Source organism: Hippopotamus amphibius, chromosome 1 (genome assembly GCF_030028045.1).
Source record: "Hippopotamus amphibius kiboko isolate mHipAmp2 chromosome 1, mHipAmp2.hap2, whole genome shotgun sequence".
In the NCBI taxonomy this organism is placed as follows: Eukaryota; Metazoa; Chordata; class Mammalia; order Artiodactyla; family Hippopotamidae; genus Hippopotamus; species Hippopotamus amphibius.
Window position 1 is genome coordinate 171,076,493 of NC_080186.1, and position 27,020 is coordinate 171,103,512.

Here is a 27,020-nt window from a genome sequence, read left to right on the forward strand (position 1 = left end):
TATTCTGAGCACTTTACATATGTATCCCCCCTCTTCCTCATCACAAACCTGTAAGACATATGACCTTCATCTTACAGGTGAAGAAGCTGAGGAAGAAAAAGTAATTTGCCCAAAATTACACAGCTGCCAAATGTTGACACTGGAATGTTTTATCCAGGTCCATCTGACTCCAAAGGCTCTCCTTCCTCATATATCCCATCAGGTCTACATTTCCTATATACATTTTAGAATTTTCCAAGCCTCTTATATTTCCCTTAAAATTTATGTTCTTTATTTTTCTTCTTCAGGACATAGGGGATAGTTTCTTCCCTGACAAATTAATTATTGCAAACGCTTAAAAAGGTCAGAGTGTATTCTTATCTTTCCCTCCTAGGCATAATTTATGTGAGACAAAATGCTTTAATGGAAAAAAAATTGAGCAATCCATAATGAGAATTGCAAAATTGTAAAGCAGATATTTGGGGACAATCTCCTTTTGAAAAACCCTGAGGTTGCATAAGCAGTTCGGGGATTCAAGTTCCAATTTCAGATATTATTGTAATTGTAATAAATAAAACATACTAAAAAAGAGTGTTTAAATAAAATTTTTTGCAATCTCCTTAGAAGTGACTTTTTTCTTAGATGCTATTTATAGATTTGAATTAGAGAAAGATATCTGAAAAAGGCTCTTAGGCATGAAAGTCAGAGGATTGGGAATTTGCTTTTTAAGAGATAAGGCTGATATTTTTGTCCGATCTTTCAGCTACCAGGGAAAACAAACACAAAAACAAAACAAACAAACAAACAAAAACCCAGGTCTAGGACCTTTATCTCCATATTTGAAGTCATCTCTGAAATGTAGTGTAAACATATTCTGAGGCAGTAAACAATAACTTTGGCCTGATTCAGACTGGATCTCAAACTGATTCTAAAGGCACATCTCTACGTTACATTTTCTAGACTGATTATATGCAGCTGCATGTTAATTGGGACACTCAGTTTCATCAAAATTTCTAACCCAAAACTATAAGAAAGACTAGCTTGGTGGAGGAGGAGGAGCAGGAGGAGGAAGAGAAAGGGAGGCAGGTAAGGAGCCACTTGCCAGGCCCTCCACAGGGCTCTGCACACATCATCTCATTTAACTGTCAACAATCACCTCACAAAAGAAATATTGTCACCTCTACTGCACATATGAAGAAAATGAGACTCAGACAGGCTGAGTGACCTGCCCAACGCTGGATAGTTTCTGAGAGCCCAGATTTACATCCAAGTCTGTCTCACTTTCCACTATACATAATGTCATAAATTGCCATTCATTTTTATATTATATCTTGGTGATATAGGACATTAGACATGTGCCACTGTAGGAGTGGTGGATTGAGAAAACTATAAGGCAACAGAAATCACTTTTAAATTTTCTTAATTACCACCTGAATAGCCCACATGGGGCCTCTAAATTCTAACAATTAAACCATTCTACCTGCATTAAAATTCCAAATAAGTCACATTACATATGAGAAATAACATTTCTTTCTTTTCTAAATTCAGTAATTAAAGGGAAATTCAGAAACACTGCCTGAGGAGACATCTTCAAATACAAGAATCTTACCTTTCTTCACATGACTACACCAGCCCTGTTCATTTCTAATGGGTTCATCTTTCTGAAAATCATACTTTATCAAGTCAAAAGTGAAAAAAAGCTGAAAAACAAAATCAAACAAAAACAAGATTTAGTTATTTATTTGTGCAGTGACATCTACTGGTAGTAGATTTGAAGCTCAGTCAATTGAAATACAGAATTATCAACAGAACATGGATTAATTAAAACAAGTAAGTTTTCCTGGTAAAAAGTTAAATATTTAAAAATCAAAATTGAAGGTGTTAGTAGCCAGTGCTCATGTACTGGCATTTACTTTCACTTCTTTTATGTTGCTCATTACCTTAGAAAAGCCTTACTAATTTTAATCTTGAATGAGTACCAGGAAGCAATCCCCGGTACTAAATCACATACTCTGTTAACTATAGTTAAGCAGACCACTTTCTTGCCTTCTCTTTTTTGCGATCTTTCAAAACATCCCTTGCAATGGAAAGTTTTAATAGAACTAAAATGTAAACTATGTGAATGCAAAGATTTTGTTGTATATTTTAACCTACCATCCCTTGAAAAGGGATTAGATGCCTCAAAAATACTTGCTTTTGTCACTTAGACCTTTTCCGCAGGCCTTTCACTTTAATGTCCTTAAACTAACTCTCAGTACTCCTGTACACTACTGTGATGTAATATAGAAATTTGTTGGAACATCCTCATTGTATCAGGAAACAAGCTAACTGGACATCTCTCCTTGACCCCCAATATTTCCAGCTCCGCTGCTCTTGTCACGTTCATATTACCATGTCATGCAGATTCATAGATCCTCAAAATCTGACCCTGGGAGAGAACCTGACCCTGGGATTGGTTCAATCCAACTCCCTCATTTCATACCTAAGAAAATTGAGGTTTTCCAAATCAATTAAATAAGCAATCTTATTAAGCTGAACCAGCACATACTAAATTAAAATCGAGGTGATAAAATGAAGTGAGAAAAATAATTAGGAAGGACAAATGAAAGAGAGTAAGAGAGAAGAAGGAACATGGGGAGGAGGAGGGAAACAAACAAATACAGAACAAATGGAAAAATATGAATGAGATTAATGAGATAAATGTAATAGTATTATCTATTATCAAAGACTAAACACAAACATCTCAGGAAAATCAGCATGTAACTACAATCACAATTCACTGTTTGAATCAAAATACAAATGAAAGCAACTAATATTGATTGAGCTCTCACTGTGTCCCAGTCACTGTGCTAAGAGCTTTTAATTTAATCATCAAAACCCCATAAGGTGGAAATTAATATTATCCTATTTTGGGATGAGGGCCAATGAAAGAGACAGCAAAGCAAAATATATTGTCACTCTAGACACAAAGATTCTTATGAAAATGTGAGCTTGCATCTTGTTGGTCTTTGTAATTGGGATAACAGGATATTGGCCACTTGCCTAATGACTGGTAAAAAAGAGAGATTCCCGAAGTTCTAGAACTGCATTTATCATTTTGGCCAAACAAGAACAGAGCCCTGTTTATTAACCATTTTGTCTCTTCTGTTTTAACACGCTTTATATTTTGAAAAATTTGCCCAGCAACTGGTAATATCAGCTTTAATGTTATTTCTTTTAGATTAATTTGGCAACCACATGCGTGCGTAAGATTCACCCCACACCAAATCACTGTTCAGTGTGCCTGTTATCAGACACAGGGGACCTGATGGTCAGAAATTGAGTAATTTTAAAATACAAATGAAATTTAAATATATCACAGCATCTTCTAGAAGTATCCTGGATCACAGCATTAAGTCCCAGCTAGAAGGATTTCTTTTTTTTTCCTTGCTTTTAAGAGGTCCCATGAGGTTACAAAAATGGTTGTGTTATAATAACACAAATTAAAAAAATAGATACTGCACTTTAATATCTCCTAAGCGTATACATACATGTACAGGTATAGGTACAGGAAGAGGTATGTCCAGAACACAGCTGCAGGGGGTCTCATTCATAACAGTCCAGGCAAACGGGTCCCCAGAACTGCGCAGCACACCCTATGTGGCTGTGTACACTGGCCCTGGGAGTTCTCACACATATCTGTATGCTTTTCTATATTCAGATTTGTAAATGTAGAAGTTGGAAAGGGAACACAGAAATTATTTCCTCTATTAATACATGAGCAGACTAAATACAAAAGAAAGTGACTTGTCAAAGTCAAAAAGTCAAGTAGTGGCAGAGCTGGAACTAGAGCCCTAGGTACAGTGATGCCGATTCAGGATTTTTTGCCTCAACATTATATTACATTGCCTCGACCTATGCAGTACAGGCTCATTTACCCCACACCATAGGTAACGGGCAGTTTCTCTGTTTCCTTAAACAGAAGACCCTAAAAAGATACAAACACACACACACACAAATCATAAACTTATCATCTATCAATTATAAATATATATATATAGAGAGAGTAACATCCTATATAGAGTTGGGCCACTATGAACACTTATTTCTAGGATGCATTGTTATGAAATAGCATAGCTCTGAATGGTTCGCAGCGTTGTGTTTAAAAAACCACTGTTTAAAGAAAATCAAGCAAAACAGAAAAAGAAGAAAAACTTAAATTTCCCCAAATCTTAACCAAAAGTAAACCATTCTTAACATGGTGTAATAAATTCTCAACACACAGTGATCCCTGGCTATCCTACCTACAATTTCCAAAGCGCCTCCCAATACACAGGCATAGCCATATACACAATCTCCTCTTCCTGTTCAATCTTCTCCCAATACACAGGCATAGCCATACACACAATCTCCTCTTCCTGTTCAATCTTCCTCTTTTGCCCATATGCGTTTGTGATATAGACTGTAGTTTATGTATTGATCTTGTTGTTTTCTGTCTTTCCCCATAGAATATGACCTGCCCATGGGCAGGAATGTATGCAAGTTTTGTTCACTGTGCTCTCTTGTGGCAGACATACTGGAAACTTACAATAAATATAATTAAAGAAATGCATTTGCTGAACATCATTACAAATGCATTTAAATCAACAGAGAGAAAGGTAGGAAACTGATTAGTAAAATAATTTATGAAAAATGAAACCACATCATTCTAGTAAATGCAATCCATTTAAATTTTGTTGGATTTAACAAAAGACAATGGAACCAAAGTGAAACTAAAATGTGTCTTTGGCATAAGAGATATCAGTCCCTCTAGGGTAAAAGAATTAAACTTTACCCCCCAATTTAATCAGAGTCCTGGCCTTTGCTCTCAGCTTCTGAGAGGTAATCTCTAAGCCCTTGCAATGTCATGAGGGATAAGGCTGTTTTTATTTGCCTAAGGGACTCTGGCAACCAGATAGTAACTACATGATTCAGAGTGGGTGTCTGAACCACGCCAATAATTTTGTGTAGGGTGGGGGCTTTGGGTCACCCACCTTGACCTCCTGAGGGACTAGAGATGGAGGTTGATCACAGAGGCAGTCAACTAGGTTTAAATGACGGAGCGCCCCTCCCCCCGAAAAAGTCTCTGGGCATCAAGGCTGGGTAAGGTTCATAAGTTGGCAATACTCCATGTATATTGTCACACATCAATTCTAGGAGAGTAATGCCTTCCTGACTCCACCAGAGAGGACAACAAGAAGCCTTGCATTTGGTACCCTCCCGGATTCTACCCTACTGCTCCTTCCCTTGACTGATGTTAATCTGTATCCTTTAGGTTTCATAAACTGTAACTATTTTGCAGCTTTTGTGCATCCTTCTAGTGAATTATCAAACTTAAAGGTGGTCTCAGGGACTCCCAAACTGCAACTGATGTCAGATGTGAAGGTGGTCTTGTTTGAACTGTTTTCAGACTTCACAGATGGCTAAATTTGCTAGTCTCTAAAAGATGCCTACTTTAAGACAATAAAAAAGTTTATACAAATGTGAAAAAAAGGAGCCTTTTTATTAAGTCCCATACTTTATCTTTACTTTGTATCTATGGATTTACCACCATAAAAATAATTAGCATTTATACCTTCTCTCCTCCCACACAATTCCCATTTTTGTTAGTTATAAATATTTTTATATTGTAAGGATTTATACTTCCATTCCATCTACAAACATAATTCAGAGCTTTTCAATCCTCTTTATTTAAATGGATTCAATCAAACCTTTTAACTGAAGGTGGTTCCTTCATTTCTAAATGCTGCTTTATCTTCCAGTTCACCAGAATTTTTCATTCAGTGAATATAAAGAAGTAGTATATTCCTGTAAGTACATAGGAGTTATATTCTCTGGTTTCTTAAAAGTTTGAGAACACTGCTTTGTTGCCTTTGTACTTGTAGGACAACTTTGTTAGAACTAAAATTCTTAGGTGAAAAAATTACTTTATTTTGGGGGGGGCATTGAGTGTAATATTTTTGTTTTGAAAGATGCCTAAGACATTTCCCATCCTCACCCTACAGTTTGTAAATCTTTTGCTTTGTCTGCCTTAGCATCTTATGGTTCTTCAATTTATGTGCAGTAATTTCACCAGAATATATTTTCTGATGACCATTCTGTACCAAATTCCAACCCGTTCCCCAGCCCCTCCCCGGAACATAATGTGCTCTTTTGGTAAAGATTCAAATCTTTACTTTCAGGAAGTTTTCTTCTTTCAAATAGTTTTTTTTCACTTTGATTTTTTTTTTTCCTGAAGGAACATGAATTAAGCATGTCAGATCATTGTCTATGTTTTCAAAATTTATCTTTTTAATCTTTTATATTATTATTTGCTTATTCTTTATATTTCTTTATATTGTTTGTGTGACTCCTTAACCCCATCCATCTTGCTTCCTAACCATGTTAACAGTCTTGTTTATTTTTAAGTCCTTCAATATGGTGTTCAGCTCTGTAATATTGTCATTTTTCCCTTTCATTCTTTTTCCTCTGGGTCGAACATGCCAACTTTCCAGTTCCAATTGTTGATCTATGCTTTCCTTGCTCTTTCCTCTGAGCTCTTATGTTTAAAGAGAAGATTATTACAATTTTTTCTGGTCATTTGGGGGGACTTATTATTTTGATGTTCAACCATATCTTTTAAGCTGTTTTTTATTTAGATTCATTTTCTCCCTTTTTTTCCAGTTTTATTTCCTCTATGGATTTCAGGTTTGTTCTTTCTCAATTATTATTACTGGGTATAGAAAAGGAGAAGGCAGTCCAAAATTTTTACGTGGATTTGTCTTTCAAATACACTGTCACCACATTTTTTATATTGTTTACTTTGGGGGCATATATGGAACACACCTCCCTTCAGTTTTATGCATTTAAGTAGCAAGCATAGCACACAAGAAGACACTTGGGTCACAGGAACTCTTTGTGCTGCTGCCTCATCTTTTTCTTTTGGTTATAGCATCCTATCTCTTTTCAGAGGCTGATTCTTCTCTGAGACAGTAAGTGTAAGTCTCCAAAAGGTTTAAATTTTTGAGAGACATACTTATCAACTCTCTTTGCATAATTATGAAAGTTACTGGTCCAATTTTTTTCTGATTACCTGCTGTGTAATGAAACAATATGCAAATGAAATGATAAAAGATTAGAATTCATATGACATCAGGGTTTTTTTTTTCACTTCCAAACTGAAAAAAAAAAAAAAATCAGAAAACCAATCAGAAGTTTTCCAAATAAATTGGATACAGTCATAACTTCCTGCATTATGGACATTATAACAGTCTGACAGGAACTTTAAGATATTAGAAAAATATAATGAAGTCAAGCCAGCAATATAAAATAAATTTCTTCTTCATTTTATTCCTATTACATGATTACTTAGGAATGACTCAGCTTCACCAAAAAGCTTCAATATGAATATGAAATTTTTAAAGCAACCAGTGCAATCCATTGAGAAAATTAACTGTAAAGAATGTAGTACTCAGTAATATCAGCACTTACTTTTCCCCAATTATTTTCGTTCACAATGCACATGTATTTCTGAAATGTCAACAAGACCCTCACAATCCCAAAGAACACATTATAAAAATAGTTTGCACCTTCTTTAAGTTTCAAACATTAGGGCAATTTATACCAGATTTGAATCTATTTCTTTACTTTTTAAAAATTATACTTTTATCTCTTTTGATACTCCTCACTAAACATTTCTTTTCTACTTCTTTAAATTATGATCTTTATTATTTTCTTCCTTTTATAGTCTTTGAGTTTATTTAGTTGTTTTTTAAAATGAACTTATAGAAATGGATATTTAGCTCACTAATTTTTAACTATTCTTATCTGAGTCGGCAAGTTTTTAAATGTAACATTTTCATTATGATTCAGCTTAAATTATTTTCTATTTCTATTTTTCTATTATGATTTTTTTCTTTGACTAATAGAAATTTAGTGAATGAAAAATGTTTCATTTCCAAATTTATAGGAGATGATCTAGCTGTTATTTTAAACATTTCTATCTTAATTAAACTGTTGTCAGAGAACCTAATCCATATATATTCAATCCTATGAAATTTGCTGGAATTCCCTATGTACTCCTGTAATCTTTCTGAATATTTCATAAACACTTAAAAATAATGGCTATTCTGCAGTTTTTAAATGCAATGTCCTATATATGTTCATTAGTTCAAGTAGCTTATTTATTGTATTATTCTATTGGCTAAAAAGTTCATTCAGGTTTTTCCATAAGATCCCGATAATACACTATGTCATTGAAAAAATTTTTTGCATGTTCTATCAAATAGTGAAAGAGCTAAAATAAAATATTCTACTATGATTCTGGATTTGTTTATTTCCCCTTGAGGTTATATACATTTTCATTTTTTTTTAATTTTCATTTTTATTCTTTAAAAAATATTACTGTCAAATATAAATTCTATCTTGATAATTATTTTCTCCAAGCAAGTTGAAGATATCTGACCACTATATTTTGTCTTCCATGGTTGCTATTGAGAAATCAGCTGTCTTTCACTCCTAAGAAGGTAATTTTTTGGCTACTTTAAAAATTTTAGTGATATCATGACACAGATTTTAAGGAAACCATATATCAGAAGCTTACATATAATTTTTGAGTGATTAAAAATGAATGGAAAATAGAAATAGTGGATTGAAAACACAGAAAATGGAGTCAAATTAATATATATCAGGACCTATGCTTGCTGTTTATACATTACATCATTAAATTTGAAAACTGAACAAAAGAACTATCATTATCCCCATATTACAGAAGGAAAAGATGGGAGAGAGTTGAGGTTTTCATAATCTATGGCACCACAGTTTATCTAGAGGCCACTGTGTCATTTATAGAAGTTCTCAAATTAAAAATAAATAGGTAATAATATTTAGCATAATTTTACAAGCCTAAAGTCTAGAGGGGAGATTAGCAATCTCAATATATTTCTTTTGTAAAGAAAAATATTGTGCTTACTTTGTGAAAGAAATTCGCTCTACCGACTGATCCAATTTTCCCAGTGTGATTCATGAAACAAATGTTTCCTTCAGTAGCTCCATAAAGCTCACACATCTTAATGTTTCCAAATCTGTCTAAAAATTCTCTCCATACATCACTCCGTATGCCATTTCCAACTGCCAAGCGTACCCGATGATCCTTTTCTCCTTCTCTCTGTTAGAAGAAAAGATTTTACTCGTAATTTATTAGTTCCAGTTCCCAATTTTTTCTTTCATTTCTATTACTTAAATGGTAGCCATCCAGAAGTAAGTTGCATGTGTGCAATAATGGAAAGGAGTAAAAAAAAAATCATGTAAGTCCATGGTAGAACTAAGTCCAACAGCTAATGACACAACAGTGGCCCAGAGTAATATAGCTTTTATTTTCCTATATCTGACAAAATCTCTTTGCAAATTTGAGATGCTGAAGACTGCTTTCTTCCTTACCAGAATGGAGGTTCCTCAAAAAATTAAAAATAGAACTACCATATGATCCAACAATTTCACTCCTGCGTATTTATATGAAGAAAACAAAAACCCTAATTTGAAAAGATACTGCACCTCATGTTCATTGCAGCATTATTTACAATAGCCAAGACATGGAAGCAACCTAAATAGCCCATCAATAGACGAATGAGGAAAATGTGATATATATATATATATGTGCATATATATATATACAACAGAATAGTATGCAGTCATAAGGAAGAATGAAATCTTACCATTTGCGACAACATGGATGGACCTTAAGGGCGTTATGCTAAGTGAAATAAGTCAGACAAAGAAATACAAATACTGTATGATCTCAGGTACATGTAGCATCTAAAGAAAACAAACAAGAGCAAAAAACAAAAACCCAAAACCCTGAGCGGAGTACAGATTGGTGAGTGCCATGGGCAGGGTGAGGAGAGGGCAAAAATGGGTAAAGGGAGTCAAAAGGCACAAATTGCTAGTTATAAAAGAAGTAAGTCCTGAGCAGGTACTGTACAGTGCGGTGAGTATAAATAGCAATACTGAACTGCATATTTGAAACTTGCTAAGAGAGTAGAGTTGACCCTTGAACAACCAGGGATTGTTCCATGCAGAACAACCAGAGACGCTCTATGCAGTAGAAAATCCAAACGTAGCTTCTAGGCAGTCCTCGGTATCACCGGTTCTACATCCACAGACTCAACCAACTGCAGAGCATGTAGTACTGTGATATTTACTGTTGAAAAAAATCTGCGTGTAAGTGGACCCTTGCAGCTCAACCCCATGCTATTCAAAGGTCAACTGTAAATCTTAAAGTTCTCATCACAGAAAAAGAAAATTTGCAACTATGTATGGTGCTGAACGTTAATCAGACATATATATTGGTGATCAATTTGCAATACATACAATATATTGAATCACTACATTGTACACCTGAAACTAATATGTTTTATATCACTTATACCCCAATTAAAAAATTAGAGTAAGAATACTATATCAGCTTAGTCACGGTAAATGCATGATTTCCTCTGAAGTACCTCCAACTTCACAAAAGTAATACAAACTAACAAGAAGTAACAATAAATCGACAGCAATAATAGAGAAATCAGTGTCCCTGACACAATTAAAAATAATCCAATGAACACATTCTTTATCTCATTTCCTTCTCCATCTTAAAGATGGAGATTTTAATCTATGAACTCTCAAGAACAAAGAGAATGGGAAAGAAAGGTAATTTCACAAACTGAAAGGTAAATAGATAAGAGGCATGTGACTAAGCAGATTGATTAATTCTGAAATCTAAGCCTGCAGTTGGGAAGCAACACATGCTCCTAAGAGTGTCAAGGAAGCATTAAAACATGAGGAAGGCAGAAGACTTGGTTGGAAATTTGTTTAAGAAGCATTTGCACCCCTAGACACCCTAATACAGACAATGCATCTGGGAGCCTGACCTCTGCATGCCGGTCAAACTCTGGAGACTTACTTTCCTGAGAAGCCCAATCAGATACCATTTCAGGTGCAGGAATCTACCGGAAACAGTAAGTTCAATGCAAGCCTGAATACTAAATGGTGAGATCTCAGAGCCAAATTAATCTACAGAGGTAGAAATCAGAATATTGTTCACATTTGGTAGGACAATGACTGATTTGTTTTATGACATCCAGGGGAAATATCTTCAAGAATAAAATAAATAAATAAAATTGGTTAAAAATACTTGAAGGGGAAGGAAATCCAAAACAGAGGGGATATACGTATATGTATAGCTGATTCACTTTGCTGTACAGTAGAAACTAACACAACATTGTAAAGCAATCACACTCCAATAAAACTTTTTTAAAAAATAAAAAATAAAATATAGGGTAGTATAAGTTTCTGCAATAGGGTATTTTTGGAGTTTTTGTTTTGTTTTTCATTTTCTCTTCGCTTTTAGAACTGAACTAAATTAAACATATCTTAATATTTAGAATTCTAACTTTCTAAGCACTTAAGTATTTTTTAATAAAATCATATTTAGTACTTAACTTTTTAATTCAGAAGAAAATCAAACTTCATGATCTCCCCATTCCCTAGTCTTTTAATTTCAATAGCATTTAAATGTAAGCAATAAAGGTTAGTCTGTTTCTCTCTTAGAAAAAAAAAAGGAAGTATTGTTAAATCATATTCAGACATTTCAGCTATGATGGAGAGTTTGAGAGGAATTAGTAGCAGGCATTTAGAAAGCAAAATTTAAAAAGTCAATTATTATCAGGAATAAAAAATTAAGAACTGTTACTATATTTTAAATACATTATGTGTCACCTATGGGTAAAATATATATAATTTTTATAATGAAAAACCTGATTATCAACATATTTTAAAACGATCATAATTAGATCAGTGCCAAAGAGAGAGAAGAAACATGTGTGTGTAAATATGTGAGTAGTAAGCCAGGTAGATGATAGTTAAGACCGAAAAATCAAGAAATAGTAACATACATGTTTTATTAAGAAATATGGAAGTAAATAATAACAAAAATACCTTAAAATAATTAAATATGTTTACCCTGAGAGATCAAGTATTGATAGCAGGGGGTACGGTTTTCTTGAGAGTACTATTTGATTTTTTAGAACTGTAAAAGTACTAATTTAATAAAATAAAAATTAAATTAAAAAAATAAAATAAGAGCCAAGACTGTTGATACCTCAGAATCTGACTTGCTGATTTCCTTAGGCCTTTAAACCCTTAAGGGCTTAAGGTAAATAATCCACTGATAGAAAACAAAAAACAAAAAACCAAACCAACCAAACAACAAAAAACCTCACTCAATCAAAGTAGGTACTTCCAAGAAGGAGGATTCTTTTCTACCACTGAATACAACCAGGACCAACTCTGTCCTGGTTCCACCTCCCATGGGCACGTCCAGTATTACCCACCTGGCATGGAACTAGCTCTCGGATTTTTCACTGCCATTTTCATATGTAAAACAGTGTGTTGTAAATCTTAGGATTTATTCTGCTTTAACAGAGAACAGTCTTTTCTATGTCATGATTCTTGGATGCTTTTCAGGTTAGATGAGTTTTAGCAAGTATCATTATTTATAAAATGAATTGGCACACTCTGGAAGACCAATAAGGAGGTGATTTACAAACCAAATGCCATAGACTTAAACCTGTGTGGGCTATAGCTATACACGCTTACTAAATAAGAATAAATATTCATCCAAAGTCATTCAACTGATATAGAAAATAAAATCATCAAAACTAGGATAAGGCTTTTGTCGAGAAATATCAAACTCATGCATTTAACTCTCAAGATAGGTAATTGCTTAAAGTATTTCAGTATTTATTCTATTTTCCATTCCTTTAAAAGAAAACCCAGAAGATCATGCTTTGAGGACTATGAGGAAAGATCAACAAGTTCATTATTGAGTGTTGTGGGAAAAAGATAACATGTATTTCTTTCGTTCTGGATATGCATGCACTCCTAAAAGAGTAAAATACAAATGATATAATTGATATAAGGAATATAAATTATGGTTGTTTTCAGTTTATTGAGATATAATCTAAAGTTTCAGTGACATTGTTCAGATTTTTGTTTACCTGATTAAAGTCATGAGCATGCAAATATATATATATGAAAATAATGATCCCTTTATTTATAATAATAATATAAAAACTATATGAAGCTCTGTATTAAGACCAAAATACATAGTTATTTTGGGCACACACACAATCACACATATATACATATATGGAGAGTTGAGGGAGAAACAGAAGTTTAAAAAAAAACTAGTTTGCACAGGAATGGAAACTTTACCTAAAAGATATATAATACACAATAAGATATTATCAAGATGTTATCAAAGGTTAGCAGGGGCTAAATCCAGCCTACTTCCTGTTTTTGTAAATAAAGTTTTATTAGGACATACTCACACCCATTTATACGGATTGCCTACCCTGCTTTTGCAATACAGAGGCAGAATTAAGTGGTTGTGACAGAGACAGTATGATCCACATAGCCTAAAATATTTACTAATCTGGTGCTTTACAGAAAAAGCTTGTTGACCTCTGCCCTAAATTATAAATAAAGTAAAAAAAGCAACAACTTCTTAATATTAATGCACTTTAAGCACCACCTGGTAAACTGGACAACACATTGGTGCTACACATTGGTTAGGCTTCCTCATCCAGAGGAAAGATCCAGAGACAAAGAGATGCAGAGTCTGAGAGCGTGCATGAGAGACAAAAAGACAGAGAGAAAGCAGGAAAGGCAGAGAGTGAAAGTAAAAGAGTGAGAGAGAGAGACAATACGAACAAAACAGAGAAAGGGACAGAGTGAAATAGAGATACACGGAAACACAGAAACAGAGTGACATATGCAGAGGCAGAGGGACCCACCCACTTATGAGAGAAACACAGAGACACTCAGAGAGTTGAAGTCACACACACACAGGGATGCAAAGTGAGATACATTCACACAGCACAGAGACCTACAACACACACAGAATGAGACAGTGACAATGACGTATGCACACAGAGGGATATTTTCTGTCTCTCTCTCTCTCTCTCTCTCACACACACACACACACACACACACACACAAAGCATTAAAAAAAAAAAAAAAAAAAGACATAAACCAGACACAGATATACTGGAAGACAGAGAGAAGTACATACATACAGACACACAGTGGCACACAGAGACATCAGTATTGAGACACGTGGAAAGAGATACATGTAAATAAAGAGACATTACATGCAAATTGAAACACATGGAAAGAGAAATCAAGGCAGAGAGAGTCCAAGAAAGGGAGCAAAGCAGAAATCCAGACAGTGTGCGATGAGAATAAAAGACATGTCTGCAGCCGTATCAGAAGCAGCAAGGGAGTGAAATGTATCTGTGCCTCCATGACCAGGTTATTATATTATCTCATTTTAATCAGCACGACAACCCTATGAAATAAGAAGCATTTATCCCCATTTTGCACATTGGGATAATGAAGTTCAGGTCCAAAGTCATATACTAGATAAACAGAGAGAGAATTTGAACTCATCAAAGTATAAGTGTTCTGTGGGCAGAGAGGGAGGGAAGGAAGGAGGGATGGAAGTAGGGACGGAAACAAGGAAACAAGGGGAGGAGGGAGAAAACCAGCTCAAAAACCTTGACAGCCCCTGCTCTGTTTTCCCAAGACACCCCCATGACGTTAGTAACAGGAAAGAACTGACACCTGGGTTTCAAATGCAGCAGTAAGTGCCTACGTGTTTACACACTGGCACACACACCGAGGAAGCCATTTTACAGTACACAGAAAGCACTCGTTTTATTGTCAGTCCTTCCTTTAAAATTCCGTTTGAAATTTAAGAGAGAATTTGCCACATGGGTCAGAGCTTTTAATGTAGAGATCCCAGGGTCACGGATTTCAGTAGACAGTTTCCCTCTGGCTTTCAGTACCACACAACACAATCAAGTGCCAATAGCAGTGAAGGAGTCACATTAATTTGTATCAAGGCTCTTGTTTCTTCCAAACACCCTTCGGCAGCTGTTTTCCAAGAGTGTCTGTTGAGCTGCTATATTTGAGGCAGTGGTTGAACAGTTACCTCCTACCCAGTCACAGATTTATTCATTTGCTGAAATAGGCAGGTCTCTAACAATGCCTCTTAGAAACAAAACCCCTTTCTTCCAGGCCATGTGCTTAATCCTACTCAGTGAATCTATAACACACCCAAGCTAAATAGCCTCTTTGTGTGCCTGTGAAAATTGAAACTCTGCAGGCTCTGTTTCAATACAGGTAATTTTGTGTATCAACCTTGATTTCTCAGGAAACAAAGACTGTTGATAGATGGAGAGAGAGAAAAGAAACATAAACTCAAAGCGGAAACAAAGGAGCAAATCATTTCTGCCTTCAGCCCTGGATAACCAGCTAATGTACAAAGTATGGTCTAATTCTTAAAGGATCATCTAAAACATATAACGTGTTAGGGATTACGATTCTCCATCATGATTCTATTTAACAGAAGACCTCTTTTCCCTAAAACCCACTGATAATCACACGTGCACATGTATCACACCCACACATCCTTATAATAAAAAGAATAATTATACATTCCAACAGTTTGCTTCTTTCACGGACACTCTACTTCTATGTACATTAGAAAAATACAGGCAGCAAGCCCAGTGGATATCACAGAACAGGGACAGAGAAACCTTCAATGCAAACAGGATATGAGAGAATCCTGTTAACAAGAAAATAGGCACAAAATAGCAGACTTATATTGAAGCAGGAAAAGAATGGTGGAGGGGAGAGGGCAGAGGACTCTTGAGAAGGGAAACAAGAGGATTTAAAAGGAGAGACCCACAAGGCTTCGACAGCATGGGCTTAGCTGCCCCTAAAAGTCTTGGTGGAGATGCTCTTCCAGTTCAGGTACGGGCAGGCCACGGTTTCCGAGATGACAGTTGTCAGTTCACCAAACCATTTTAAGTCATAAATAATAGCTAGAAAAGGCCTCTGTGACTGGAAACGTTACAGCAGAAAGCTGTAACACGTCGTGGGCTTATTTCCAACTCATGTTCTAGAAATAATAAGTAATCAAGATTCCATTTGCAGACCACCCACTCTGCACAAGTACTTTCTAACCTGGCAGCACCGGGGAGACCTGAAAATGGGAGGAAAGCAATGCTTCAGACCAGAGGCATTGCACAGTTGCCTTGCAGAGAAAGACCAGCTCCAGGAGTCTGCAAGACTCGCCTCTGACCCCGATGACTGTGTTCACTCACTTGAAAAAAGACTGTGCAGATAGCTATAAAGGGAGGATGATCTTCCCTGGAAACCCGGAGAGAGGTCACCTGAGTCACAACTACCATGTATCACTAATGAATGTTCTGACAAGTGCAGAGGCCCATTAAAAACGCAGGATAATTTCTGCAGTGATCTGGGTGCGGCAATGGCCTGACGCCCTGCACGCAGTGATGTCGACTTTGATTTTTCCAGATTCGCTCACTGGACTCTGTCCTCCCCAGGAACTCTGACTTTCTCTCCACGATTGAGCTTCCCTTTCAGGTCTGGACTAGGCAAAGATTGTGCCGATCGTGAACACAGAAGGGTCCCTGCAACTGGTCTCATGATACTTGTTACTTTATTTTTTTAAATAATTCAACAAATTTTTATTGAGCACTACTATGGCAGGCATCATGCTGAGTACTAAGGATATAACTATAGATAAAAATGATAAACTCCCTGCTTTCCTGGAACTTATATAATAGGGTGGGGAGATTAAGTGACAACAGATAAAAATTCCCTGTAAAATATGTGATGGGGTCATAAGTTCTGTGAGGAACATAAATCAGTGAAAAAAGGGCTTAGGAGACAACACTGTATAGTAAAGAGCCTGACTCCATTCTTGATGTTTGACTGCTGAGAGCTTTCAAACCATCCCTAATCCCCTTTCCTCTTCTGTCCTGTATCTGGGCAAGCTCTTGAGAAAGCCCAGGGTTCCTTCCTTTGGCAGCAACAGGAAATTCAAAGCACATGTGCAAGGAGCGTGCACAAGGCCCCTCACCCGAGCGCCAGCCTCTTATCACAATGCAAGCTGAACTGGCCTCTTTCCCCTGCTTTCTCAAGCCAGATTTTGACCTGCTTGGACCCCTGCCCTACTCTCCCCAGAAAGCCCCACTATGCGAGTAAAAAACCCATTCATGTTCTCTTAGTGAGCGTGTGGCCTCCTCCGACTCAACATTTGAAGCAGATTTGGGGTATGAGGTCCATCTGAGTTGGGAAGGTGACCACAGCAGATATTAATAAGGGCTGTTGCCAGAGAAACCCTCTCCGAGGAGGAGGAGGGGTAGGATTTGAATGCATCCGGGAGTTAGGCACGCAAATATCTGGGGGAATACTCAAGGGGAGGAAACCGAGAGTCCTGGTGGGTTGAAGAAAAAGAGAGGAGGCCAGAGAGGCTGGGGTGGCGTAAACAAGCGGAGTGTGTGTGGGGTGGGGGACAGATGAGGGAGATCCCAGCGGGGGAAGCAGATCACACAGAGCTGCGTGGCCCCTTGCTAAGTAATCTATCAGAGGGATTTGGGTAGTGAAGTAACATAAACAGACTTAAACATTTTAACAGAATCATTCCAACTGCTACGCACGAATTGAAGTTAGGGGGGTAAAATGGAGTTAAGAAGAGGTCATTGCTAAAATTTCAGGGGAGAAGTAGTGCTGACGTAGGTGAGAGCAGCAGGTAGGGCGGTAAGATGAGGTTTGAGTCTGGACATATTTAACAGTTGAAACTGTAGGATGGGCTCATGGACCGCACAGGAAGTGTGAGAAAAAAGAAGCCGCAAGGGAGATTCTAGAGTGTTTGTGACTGAGTACCTGGAAGAATGGAGTTGTCATTACCTGAGACTTGAAGTCAGCAAGGTGGAAGCTGATGGAGGAGGTGCTGACGAAGTAGAGATCCCAAGTAGGAATCTAGATACATAAAAGTGGAAATCAAGGGAGAAGAGAGGGCTACAGATACAAATTTGAGAGTTAAGCTGTAGGTGAATTCGCAGCTGGGAACACGTCCAGAGAGAAAAGCAAAGGCTTGACTGAGTGTCCCGGACACTAACAATTAGAGGTCAGGAAGACTGAGGAATATCCAGGAGTGGAGACCATTTAAAGCTATAAACTGGCATTCCTGAACCTGGTTTATATGAGCCTAATCTAAAGACAGGTACTGATAAATGCGGTTCTGAACTTGTCAGGCTAGAGGCTAGAACAATTTTGGCATATTTGCTATGATAACAAAAATGTCTTGTGAGGCCTCTTGGGAGAAGGCTGTCTCCTCTTCCAGAAAGCCCCCAGCATTATGGTCAATCTGTTTCCATTTATATTTCAATATTTAACTCATTAATCCTTGTGTCAGCTCTGGATATAACTGTTATTATACTCATTTTATAGATGAAAAAAAATTGGGGTGGAGGCTGCTCAGAAAAGCAAAACAGTGTGTCCAAGATCACAGAGCTTGTAAGACAGGGAATACAGGCTTGAATTTCAGGCTTCCCAACTCCAGGGGGTGAAGAAATTAAATGCTTTGCCTGATGTCACACATGATGAATTAATGGAAAAGATGGAATTAGAACCTTGATCTTTTGAAGTTAAATTCATTGTTATTTTTTTCATTGGGAATAAAAGCATCTATTGGAAAATTGTAGTTGCGAATAATTTGCTAAAGATTCTTGTATTTGCTGGTAAGACTTTCTGAAAGGACAAAGATCGACCATTTCTGACCTTGACTTCATATGTCCATCACATGGACATCAAGAGCAGGGATAGGCAGTGTGAAAAATAGCAAATAAATAGCAAATTAAATAATCTTGAATGTAAATTTTAAAATGTTGAATCAATCTGGAATGCAGGAAAACGTTACTAATATACCACATTTATAGTAACAGCAGGATATACCCCAAGAGCAAACAGGTATAATATTTTCAGGGTTTCTTATTTTGTACTTTATTTCTAATGTTTTTGTGTGACAATGTAATATAAAACTGTTAATATTTTAACATTATTAAAGCTTTATTTTAAAATAATTATGATCTAAATTGATTTTTGCTATCAATGTTGCATGATTTGTGTTAGTCAAAGGCCACTTATTTTTTAACACCACAAAAATTACTCATTTTATAATGACATTCAGGGAAAACATTACCACATTCTGCATAAAAATAAAATCCTTCCATTTGTATTGGCTTCCCAGTTTACATTTTTTCACATATATCTTCATAACTGGATGGTGAGAATCAGAGTCAAATTAGGAAAGGTAGGTATTGTTACCTATTTTATATAAAGACAGGAGCTATGGCTCAAAGAGAAGAGACCAGCAGAGAGTCATACAACAAGAGCTTGAAACTGAGCCCATGTCTTTTGATTCCACAGCCAACACACTATCTGATGGCTTTCCACATAAAGCTAAATTTGTAGGGAAATTTAATAAACAAAGGATATATGTATTCTTAATGGAAATGACAGCAGGAAAGGTATAAGCAGATAGACAGAAAAAGATATGCATACTTTACATGTATTACTACCCACGAACTATGAATTATTGAGTATTAAAATCAGCACTTAGAAAAAGTCTTTTATATATACACAGTTCTAAAATTTTCCAAAACATTAATTCCCTTCTAATTCTACTAACATTTAGTTGGCTAATAGCTGTTGTTTTTTTTTAACTTATCCCTCATATTTCTATGTTTGTAGTTTCTAAGCAGAAAAGAAAGTTCTGGTTCCTTGCCAACTTTTCTAAATGCTTTCATATTTAGTATGAGAATAGTAAATACTTCCTTGATTTATTTAAGAAAAACTGGATTTTAAAAGAGAGCTGATTTTCTCAACCATGTAATAATATGCTTCACATATATGGGGAAAAGAAAAAAATTTTAAAGTATAAATATCTTTAAATGACTAGGTCTTGGAGATAAAATCAATTGTTCTGAGTGCTGTTGAGAAGACAATGGTAATGAAACTAAATCAGAACAGCTTAATAACTAAAATTCACATTAATTTAATTTTTTAAAGCCCTTTATTGGAATATAATTGCTTTACACTGTTGCACATTAATTTTAAAACGTCATTCTTTAGAAGTTACTACATGTGATGAGAAAAGTTTCCAAAGCATAATGCTTTGAGAAACTACATCTTTTATAAGATGTGAAATGGGGAAAACATAACGGTAAAACACGAAGTTACATAGAAACTAAGAACATGAAAACACAATTAAGAAGAACAAATGCTTTACAGATATCCATTTTCAATTAGAAAAGAATAAATGGTAATGCTCTGAATCAGGGACAAGGTAATGCCAATGCACTTAGCCTGTAACTATCTTCAGATCCATTTAAAACATAACTGGTAAAACAAACAAGTTCAAGAGATTTAGGTTAAGACAGCCTCATTTAGTCTCCCCTATTGGAATTTTATTCTCTGATACTGTTGCATTGTCTTTATCCTTACATCTTATCTAAATATGACAAGGAAACCTCTTAAAGCTTGAAAGAATTGATGGACTCTCTTTGCAGAAAATAAAGTAGGCGTCCTCTCATATTGAAGTCTTAAAAAATCGCACGTCATCAATTTCAACATTTTCATTTTTTTACCCTCAAAAAAAGATAGCAAACACCTAGCGGTTCACTGCAGGACTGTCTAAACATTACTAGTGAAAAATTTAGTACAATCCATACGGAATTTAATGAACAATATTTAATATTTAATGAAAATATTTAATAAATACTTATCAAATATTCAGGTGTTTAAAAATGTCTCTCTTTTCATGACGGGAGATAAGCATAATCCACTTGTCCAAGTTTTAATATACTTTCACTATAGTATCCAGACTCATAAGTATACTTTCTGGCTCCCAATAAATTTCTTAGATTATAAGAAAATAGAATAAAGAAACAGGATATAATTAATAGAAAACATATATACAAATATATATATATATATATACATATACTAAAGAATATAAGCTATGCCTTGAGAATATCAAAATGTGGGTGTTTCACATTGAGAGCTAGAGACAAACTACATAGTGTAAATGATAAACTATAAACTTGAAAAATAGGCATCATGCATATACATCATAACATAGGTCCTTGTTAATTAGGCCCCATCCCTTGCACTCTTTGGGCTCCAGATTTCTGCATCCAACTGCCTATTTGACTTCTTAACCTGGATGTCTAATTAACATGCCAAACTTAACAAGTCCAAAAGAAATTTAATTTTCATTCCTCAAATCTCAGTTTTCCTTATCTCAGCAAATGGTTCACAATTTGCCTAGACATTTGAACCAGAAACCTGGGACTCGTCCTTGATTCTATCCATTTCTTCACTCTTCAAAAACCCTATTCCTGAACTAACAAGTCTTGTTATCTTTCCTTCAAAATAGATCCCACATTGATAATAGTATTTTCCAGTTTGCCTTCATCTTTTTCCAAATGCTCTGATGGGAACAAAATCCAAATTTCTCCTCCAGGGTCTACTGAGCTCCATAAGATCTGGTCCATGGACCCAGCTTTTTCTCTTTAAACATTCAAGCTGTGTCCTCTGTGGGCTGCTTCATTTTCAGTTTATTCCATCACGGCTGCAGTCCCCCAGCTTTTCCATGGCTGGATCCCACCTGCCATAGCAATTCCTCAGCTCACAGGTCACCATGTCAGTGAAGTCTTCCCTGACCGCTCAATCTATGGTAATTAGCAATGCCCCACTCCTGTCACTCATTGGTCACCATCACCTCGACCAATTTTGTTTCTCCATAATGTTTATCATTATCTGTAATCACTTTTCATCATGTGTTTGCTGGCTTATTTTCTCTCCCCTCAAACCAGAGTGTAAGTTATGTGAGAAAAGGGGTCTTGTTTGTCTTCTGTGCACCTGTAGACTCAAACCTACAACATTACTTGCATAAATGAATAACACCATCCTATTCCTAGGTAAACCCCTAGGTATGGCAGAGTTATTTAAATAAGATAAACTCTGCAGCAAGTGTCCCCAGAGGATCACTGATGTCTAGAGTTCCACCACATTCCTCACCTATCAATGTTAAATACAGCATTAATATTAAGAAAATATAGAGCTAGACCCAATCATAAAATGTATGATGGTCTTCAGCAATGTAGAAAATATGGAAGATTAGAAAGTGGGGAAGGGGCTGCTTTCCTAGTCTCAGGGGAAGAGGATAATTACCCCAACACTCCATGACTAAGTGGAGCCAATATCAAAGCTCTTCAGCCTTTTTTTTTTTTTTTTTTCTTTTTAAGGACTGTGCTGCTGCCAGCAGTTTGCAGCACATCCAATGTTTATGCCAAAGGAAATTTTGTAACTGGAGTTCTTAAAAAGAGAACAAAGATGGGGTTGGGTGGGGGCGACGGGACGGTGGATAAGTGCTTCCAGCCAGGGAAAGCCAACACTAGGATGTTTTTATACAGCTGCATACAAACACTCAACTCAGACGGTGGCTTCTGCCTACAGGTAAATGTCCTTTGGAAGAAATTACTTACCTAAGATTGACAACAACTCTGGCTACACTTAGAGAATATGTGGTTCTGCTTTCTTTTAAAGATTTGTATTAAATATCCATGGGGCTTCAAACCACGTCTCATGAGACATGCAATTTAATTTCTTCGAGGGTATAACTGTGTCACTTGTTCACTCGTGGCCCTACTTGAACCCATTGCTATGTTGGCTGCACCACAGACATTGCCACTTCCTTGCAGTGGAAGTTCACTGGAAGGAAGGAACACTGGACAGCATGAAAGCAAGATCCCCTTGAAGGGATAAGATGTCATAACAAAATGACTTTCTCCTTTTCCCAGTCTTTAATGCCAAGAACTGTTTGTACTCTTTCTATGACAAATCAACAAAGAGGATTAGGTACTACAATACATCGCTACTCAAAAAAATCATTAAGTTTTCCTTTGGGCAAATCTGTATTTATTTCTCTCTCTCCTCCTCAACTTGTCTTCAGGTAGTGCTTAGAGATTATTTCACAAACACTAGTCTTTCCTCAAAGAACTTCAATTAAGTATTAAAATAATTAACTAAAAGCAACCAGCAATTTTGCTTTCAGTTCTCAGTTCTCTAAAATTCTCTGCAGCTACAGCATTTCCCCCAAATCAGTGCATTACAAATTCAGAGAGATGAAAAGATTATTTCATTTCATTTAAAAAAGTCAAAGGAAAACACCTTGAAAAAAGACTTGCAGCAAATATGACAAACTGTTAATTCTTTTATTATATGAAATGAGAGCTCGAATAAGATAAAACATTATGTGCCAAAGAAAAAAATGAGTAAAAGACTCAGAAGAGGTATTTTAACAGGGAAATACAGCTAGAAAACTATCCCACCTTGCCAGTAATCTTAACAAAGAAATTAAAAACATGTTTGTTTCTAGTCTATATAATTATAAATAAAATTAGAAATCTTTTCCTCTTTTTAAAAAAAAAAAAACCAAGACATTCTTTGTTCAAACAGAATATTTCTAGGAAGCCTAAGCAAGCTGGGTTTCATCCACCATATTTGAAAAGGTGGGCCATGGAGACTGGCCTATTCTTCCTGTTCTCCATCCTACAGGAATTTTGAGGAAGCTTAAAAAGCATAATGTATTTTAAATGCTACCCACATAAATAAAATGTAAGCGTTATTGACTAACAACAACAACAGAAGCAACTAGTGTCTAGTTTTCCATGAACAACACTGGAAGATCACTATTTTTAACACCACTTAGTATCGATAAGAGACTGTGCGGTGGGCATACTCCCACACTGTCAATGAGATCCTAAATCACATCCACCACTTTGAATAGAAATCTCGAAATATGCCATAAAAAATCACCAAAATACCCATGCCCTTTGACTGCCTTTGCTTCTGAGGCCCTACACTGACTATATTTCATGAAGATACTAATTACAGCATCATTTAAGACGGTAAGACTTTAGAAAAAAATTAATGCATGTACCCAACCATTCAAAACTTACAGAGCAAAAGTTAATATTGCTAATAAAGGATGGGAGGAAACAGGAATGACCGGGGGCATGGTCTAGAAAGGCCATGAAGATGTTCACTAGGTAGTGCTTACTATGTCCTGTACTGAAGGAGGCTTTCATTTTACTGGTGGGCATTAATTCCTTAAATTATGTAGTCCAGATAGCAAATCATCAAAGGATACAATGAAAATGATAAAAGAAAATGTCAGTTTGTCGCATTTATAATTATTCTACAGGGAATCTTCAGGTAAGACCACAACTCTGATATTGGCAAAATCGCCTGGGGGAAAATAAAGGTCAAAAAGCTAAAACTTTTCTGGGACTCCCTCTCTTAGCTATGGGCATGGGGAATCTATAGCTATTTGAAGTACTCCTGACCAAAAAAAAAGAGTACAGATGCCTTCTCCCACAAGGAGGCAGGTCAGGAGTTAGATGGAAGGTCTCTCCATGGTAAATTCCAAGCTTAAATTTACAAGCATTTTGTAAATAAGATTATCTAGTTTCAGATTCTTCTCTGTGTTATTGCCCCTGGTAATTCCATATCTTTAATAAAGTCTTATTTAAATGCTTCCAGCTTTGTCTCTATTGTGCTGTGGATAAAGGAAGGCTACCTCTATCACCATCCTTCAAGGGGCTGATTTTGATTTGATTACAGGCAGAGTCCCTTCTTTGTAGCCTCAAGAATGTTTAGACTATCAGTTAAAAAATAAGCATCTTGAAATACAAATGAGACCTGGAAAAGGACAACAACTTCTGAGGGCAAAAAAGCAAATGAATTAACAAAGACAAGCTTCAGGCTAATGCAACTGTCTCTGCTTGTCTATTTTCAGAAGGGGGCGATTTATCAAAAGTTCATGGAAATGATAGCTTTAGGTGGGGAGACAAGTGCAAATCAAAGCAAAATTTCTTTTTATGTTTACAGAAAAACCAAACAAAAAGATATTCTAATGTGATCACTTATTCAAAAGAAAAAAAAAGAAAAATAAGTATAATCAGTGTCATTAGTTTTTGTGTTTTCTTAAAGACCAGCATTTTAAAAAATTATCTAATTCAACCCTTGGAATAACTGCTTTCTGTAAACAGAAAATAATTTCATAATCAGATGCAGCTATGTTTACAGAAATTTTAATCAGTCTAAACATGAAGTGGACTGGATTGCGGGTCTATCTCCTCCTGCCTCAATATAAACCACATTAATACATTCCTTTTATTTTCTTTGACTTGTTTTATACTCATTTTATCTTGGGGTTTTGCATACATCTTGTTCTGGAAGAAAATGGAGTATAAGCAATCAAAAATTATTTTCTCTCATTTATTTTCTTTTTCTTTCTGAAATTACTTTTTCTTTCTGACAATGATTACTCTTACCTTAGGTTGTTTGCAAAGGTAGCGACAAAGTTCTCCAATGTACTGAAACACAGTCACATTATACTTTTTGCAGTCGTTCCAGAACTGGCTTGCTGAAAATTTCTTCTTTAACACACAAGTAGCGCCTACAAGAAAAGGCGCAAGGGAAAAAAATTCAAGGGCAGAATTAACATAAAACAGAAATGATGTTGCTCTGTCTAGAACACTTTTGCTCACTTTCAAAGCTTTTATAATCCATCAATAGCCATTTATATCAAGCTCATTTGAAAACATTAATCTTACAGTCCAATAAATCTTTTAAAAATATTCATGCTGTAATTCTGTATTTTGACTGTGGATAGACTTTGCAATACATGGAAGAAGCAGTCAAAATAAGTAGGAGAATTACAAGTTTTAGAGCATGAATATAGAAAAGGTCATCCTTCTTCAACAGAAACCAAGAATATTCACTAACTTTTGACCTTGACTATATACATAGCATTCATTTTTAAAAACTTTTAAGCAGCCTCAATATATTTTGAGGTTGAGTTAGTAAGGTAGCATTAGTATGAAAGCACTAACAAAAAGGTTCATTGATGACTACAAAACCTAATTTTAACAACCTAATTTTAATAACAACGTAAGTCATATAAATATGTTCCAAGGAAAAATGCTGATGTCTTGACCCTCATCTTTATTTATTCTGGACATTGACCATATTCTAAATACACTAATAAAATTACTTTTTATAGTAATTAATTATATATAATTAAGTAATATATAAATAATGGTGAACAATCGCTATATATTATTTCTGGGCTAACTAGTAACAGACACATAATCTCAGCATGGTTATGAATGGAATCTACTGAGTCACCAGCTCCACTAACCGACTTCTTGGGTAGCTGGGGTACACTGTTTGCAAAGATAGCCTCAACAATTCCTCCTATGCCCTTACCTTTGCAATGTGAATTTGCCACCCTTCCTTTCAAGAAGTGGGGTCTATTTCTCCACTCCTCAAATCTTGAATCTAAACTGGCTTGTGGCTTGCTTTTACCAACAAAATGCAGGTGAAATGATCCATGTGACTTCCAAGGAGGCTAAGACTTAAGAGCTACGCAGCTTCCAAGTTCACCCTCTGGGTAGGCTCCTACTACCATTTAAGGACGTGGGTGTTGACCACTCAAGGGTGAGCAACCACATGGAGGGGGAAGCCCTGTTAACACCCAGATCCAACCACATGGCCAAATTACTGCTCTTTCCACTTCAGGCATACACTGAAGTATGTGATGAAATTGTGTCCTTTTAATAAATATTACTTTATAATTATATAACAGGCACACAATCACTCTGAATTCTACTGATAGCGTTTCAAACTTTAATGAAGGCAAGTTCCAATTATTAGGCATTTTTAAGACGTATCAAACAGAAAATAAAAGCTTACCTAACTCAATACATCCACCAATTCCCAGGAGAGATCCTGCACTATGATACAGAGGAAGGGTTATATAAATGATGTCATTGGAAGTACAACCAAAGGCCCACAATCCAGCAGAACCCTTCATAGCCTGCAGCTGACAAATCACAGCTGCTTTTGGTAGACCTGGAAGAAAAGAAAAGAAAAAAAAAAAAACCTTACTAGAATAGCTACTACACTGGTATCAACTACAAGAGCACTTGAGACAAAAATACATCAAAATAGTCTATACGCTTGATAAAAGGGGCCATGCAAATGTCAGCTAC

General features: G+C 35.9%; 1 protein-coding gene across 4 annotated transcripts in view; it reads right to left on the minus strand.

Moving 5' to 3' along the window:
• The window catches only part of SLC27A6 (solute carrier family 27 member 6), a 56,427-nt gene that overhangs the window by 7,523 nt on the left and 21,884 nt on the right, over nucleotides 1–27,020 (minus strand). For 3 of the 4 annotated variants that reach the window (XM_057736025.1, XM_057735999.1, XM_057736008.1), the window contains 4 exons: nucleotides 26,722–26,880; nucleotides 25,299–25,423; nucleotides 8,948–9,142; nucleotides 1,589–1,679 (listed from right to left, as the gene is read on the minus strand). In XM_057736025.1, coding sequence (XP_057592008.1) covers nucleotides 1,589–1,679; nucleotides 8,948–9,142; nucleotides 25,299–25,423; nucleotides 26,722–26,880 — 570 coding nt within the window. The remainder of the gene's footprint in view (nucleotides 1–1,588; nucleotides 1,680–8,947; nucleotides 9,143–25,298; nucleotides 25,424–26,721; nucleotides 26,881–27,020) is intronic. The other variant, XM_057736019.1, reaches the window with a different exon arrangement.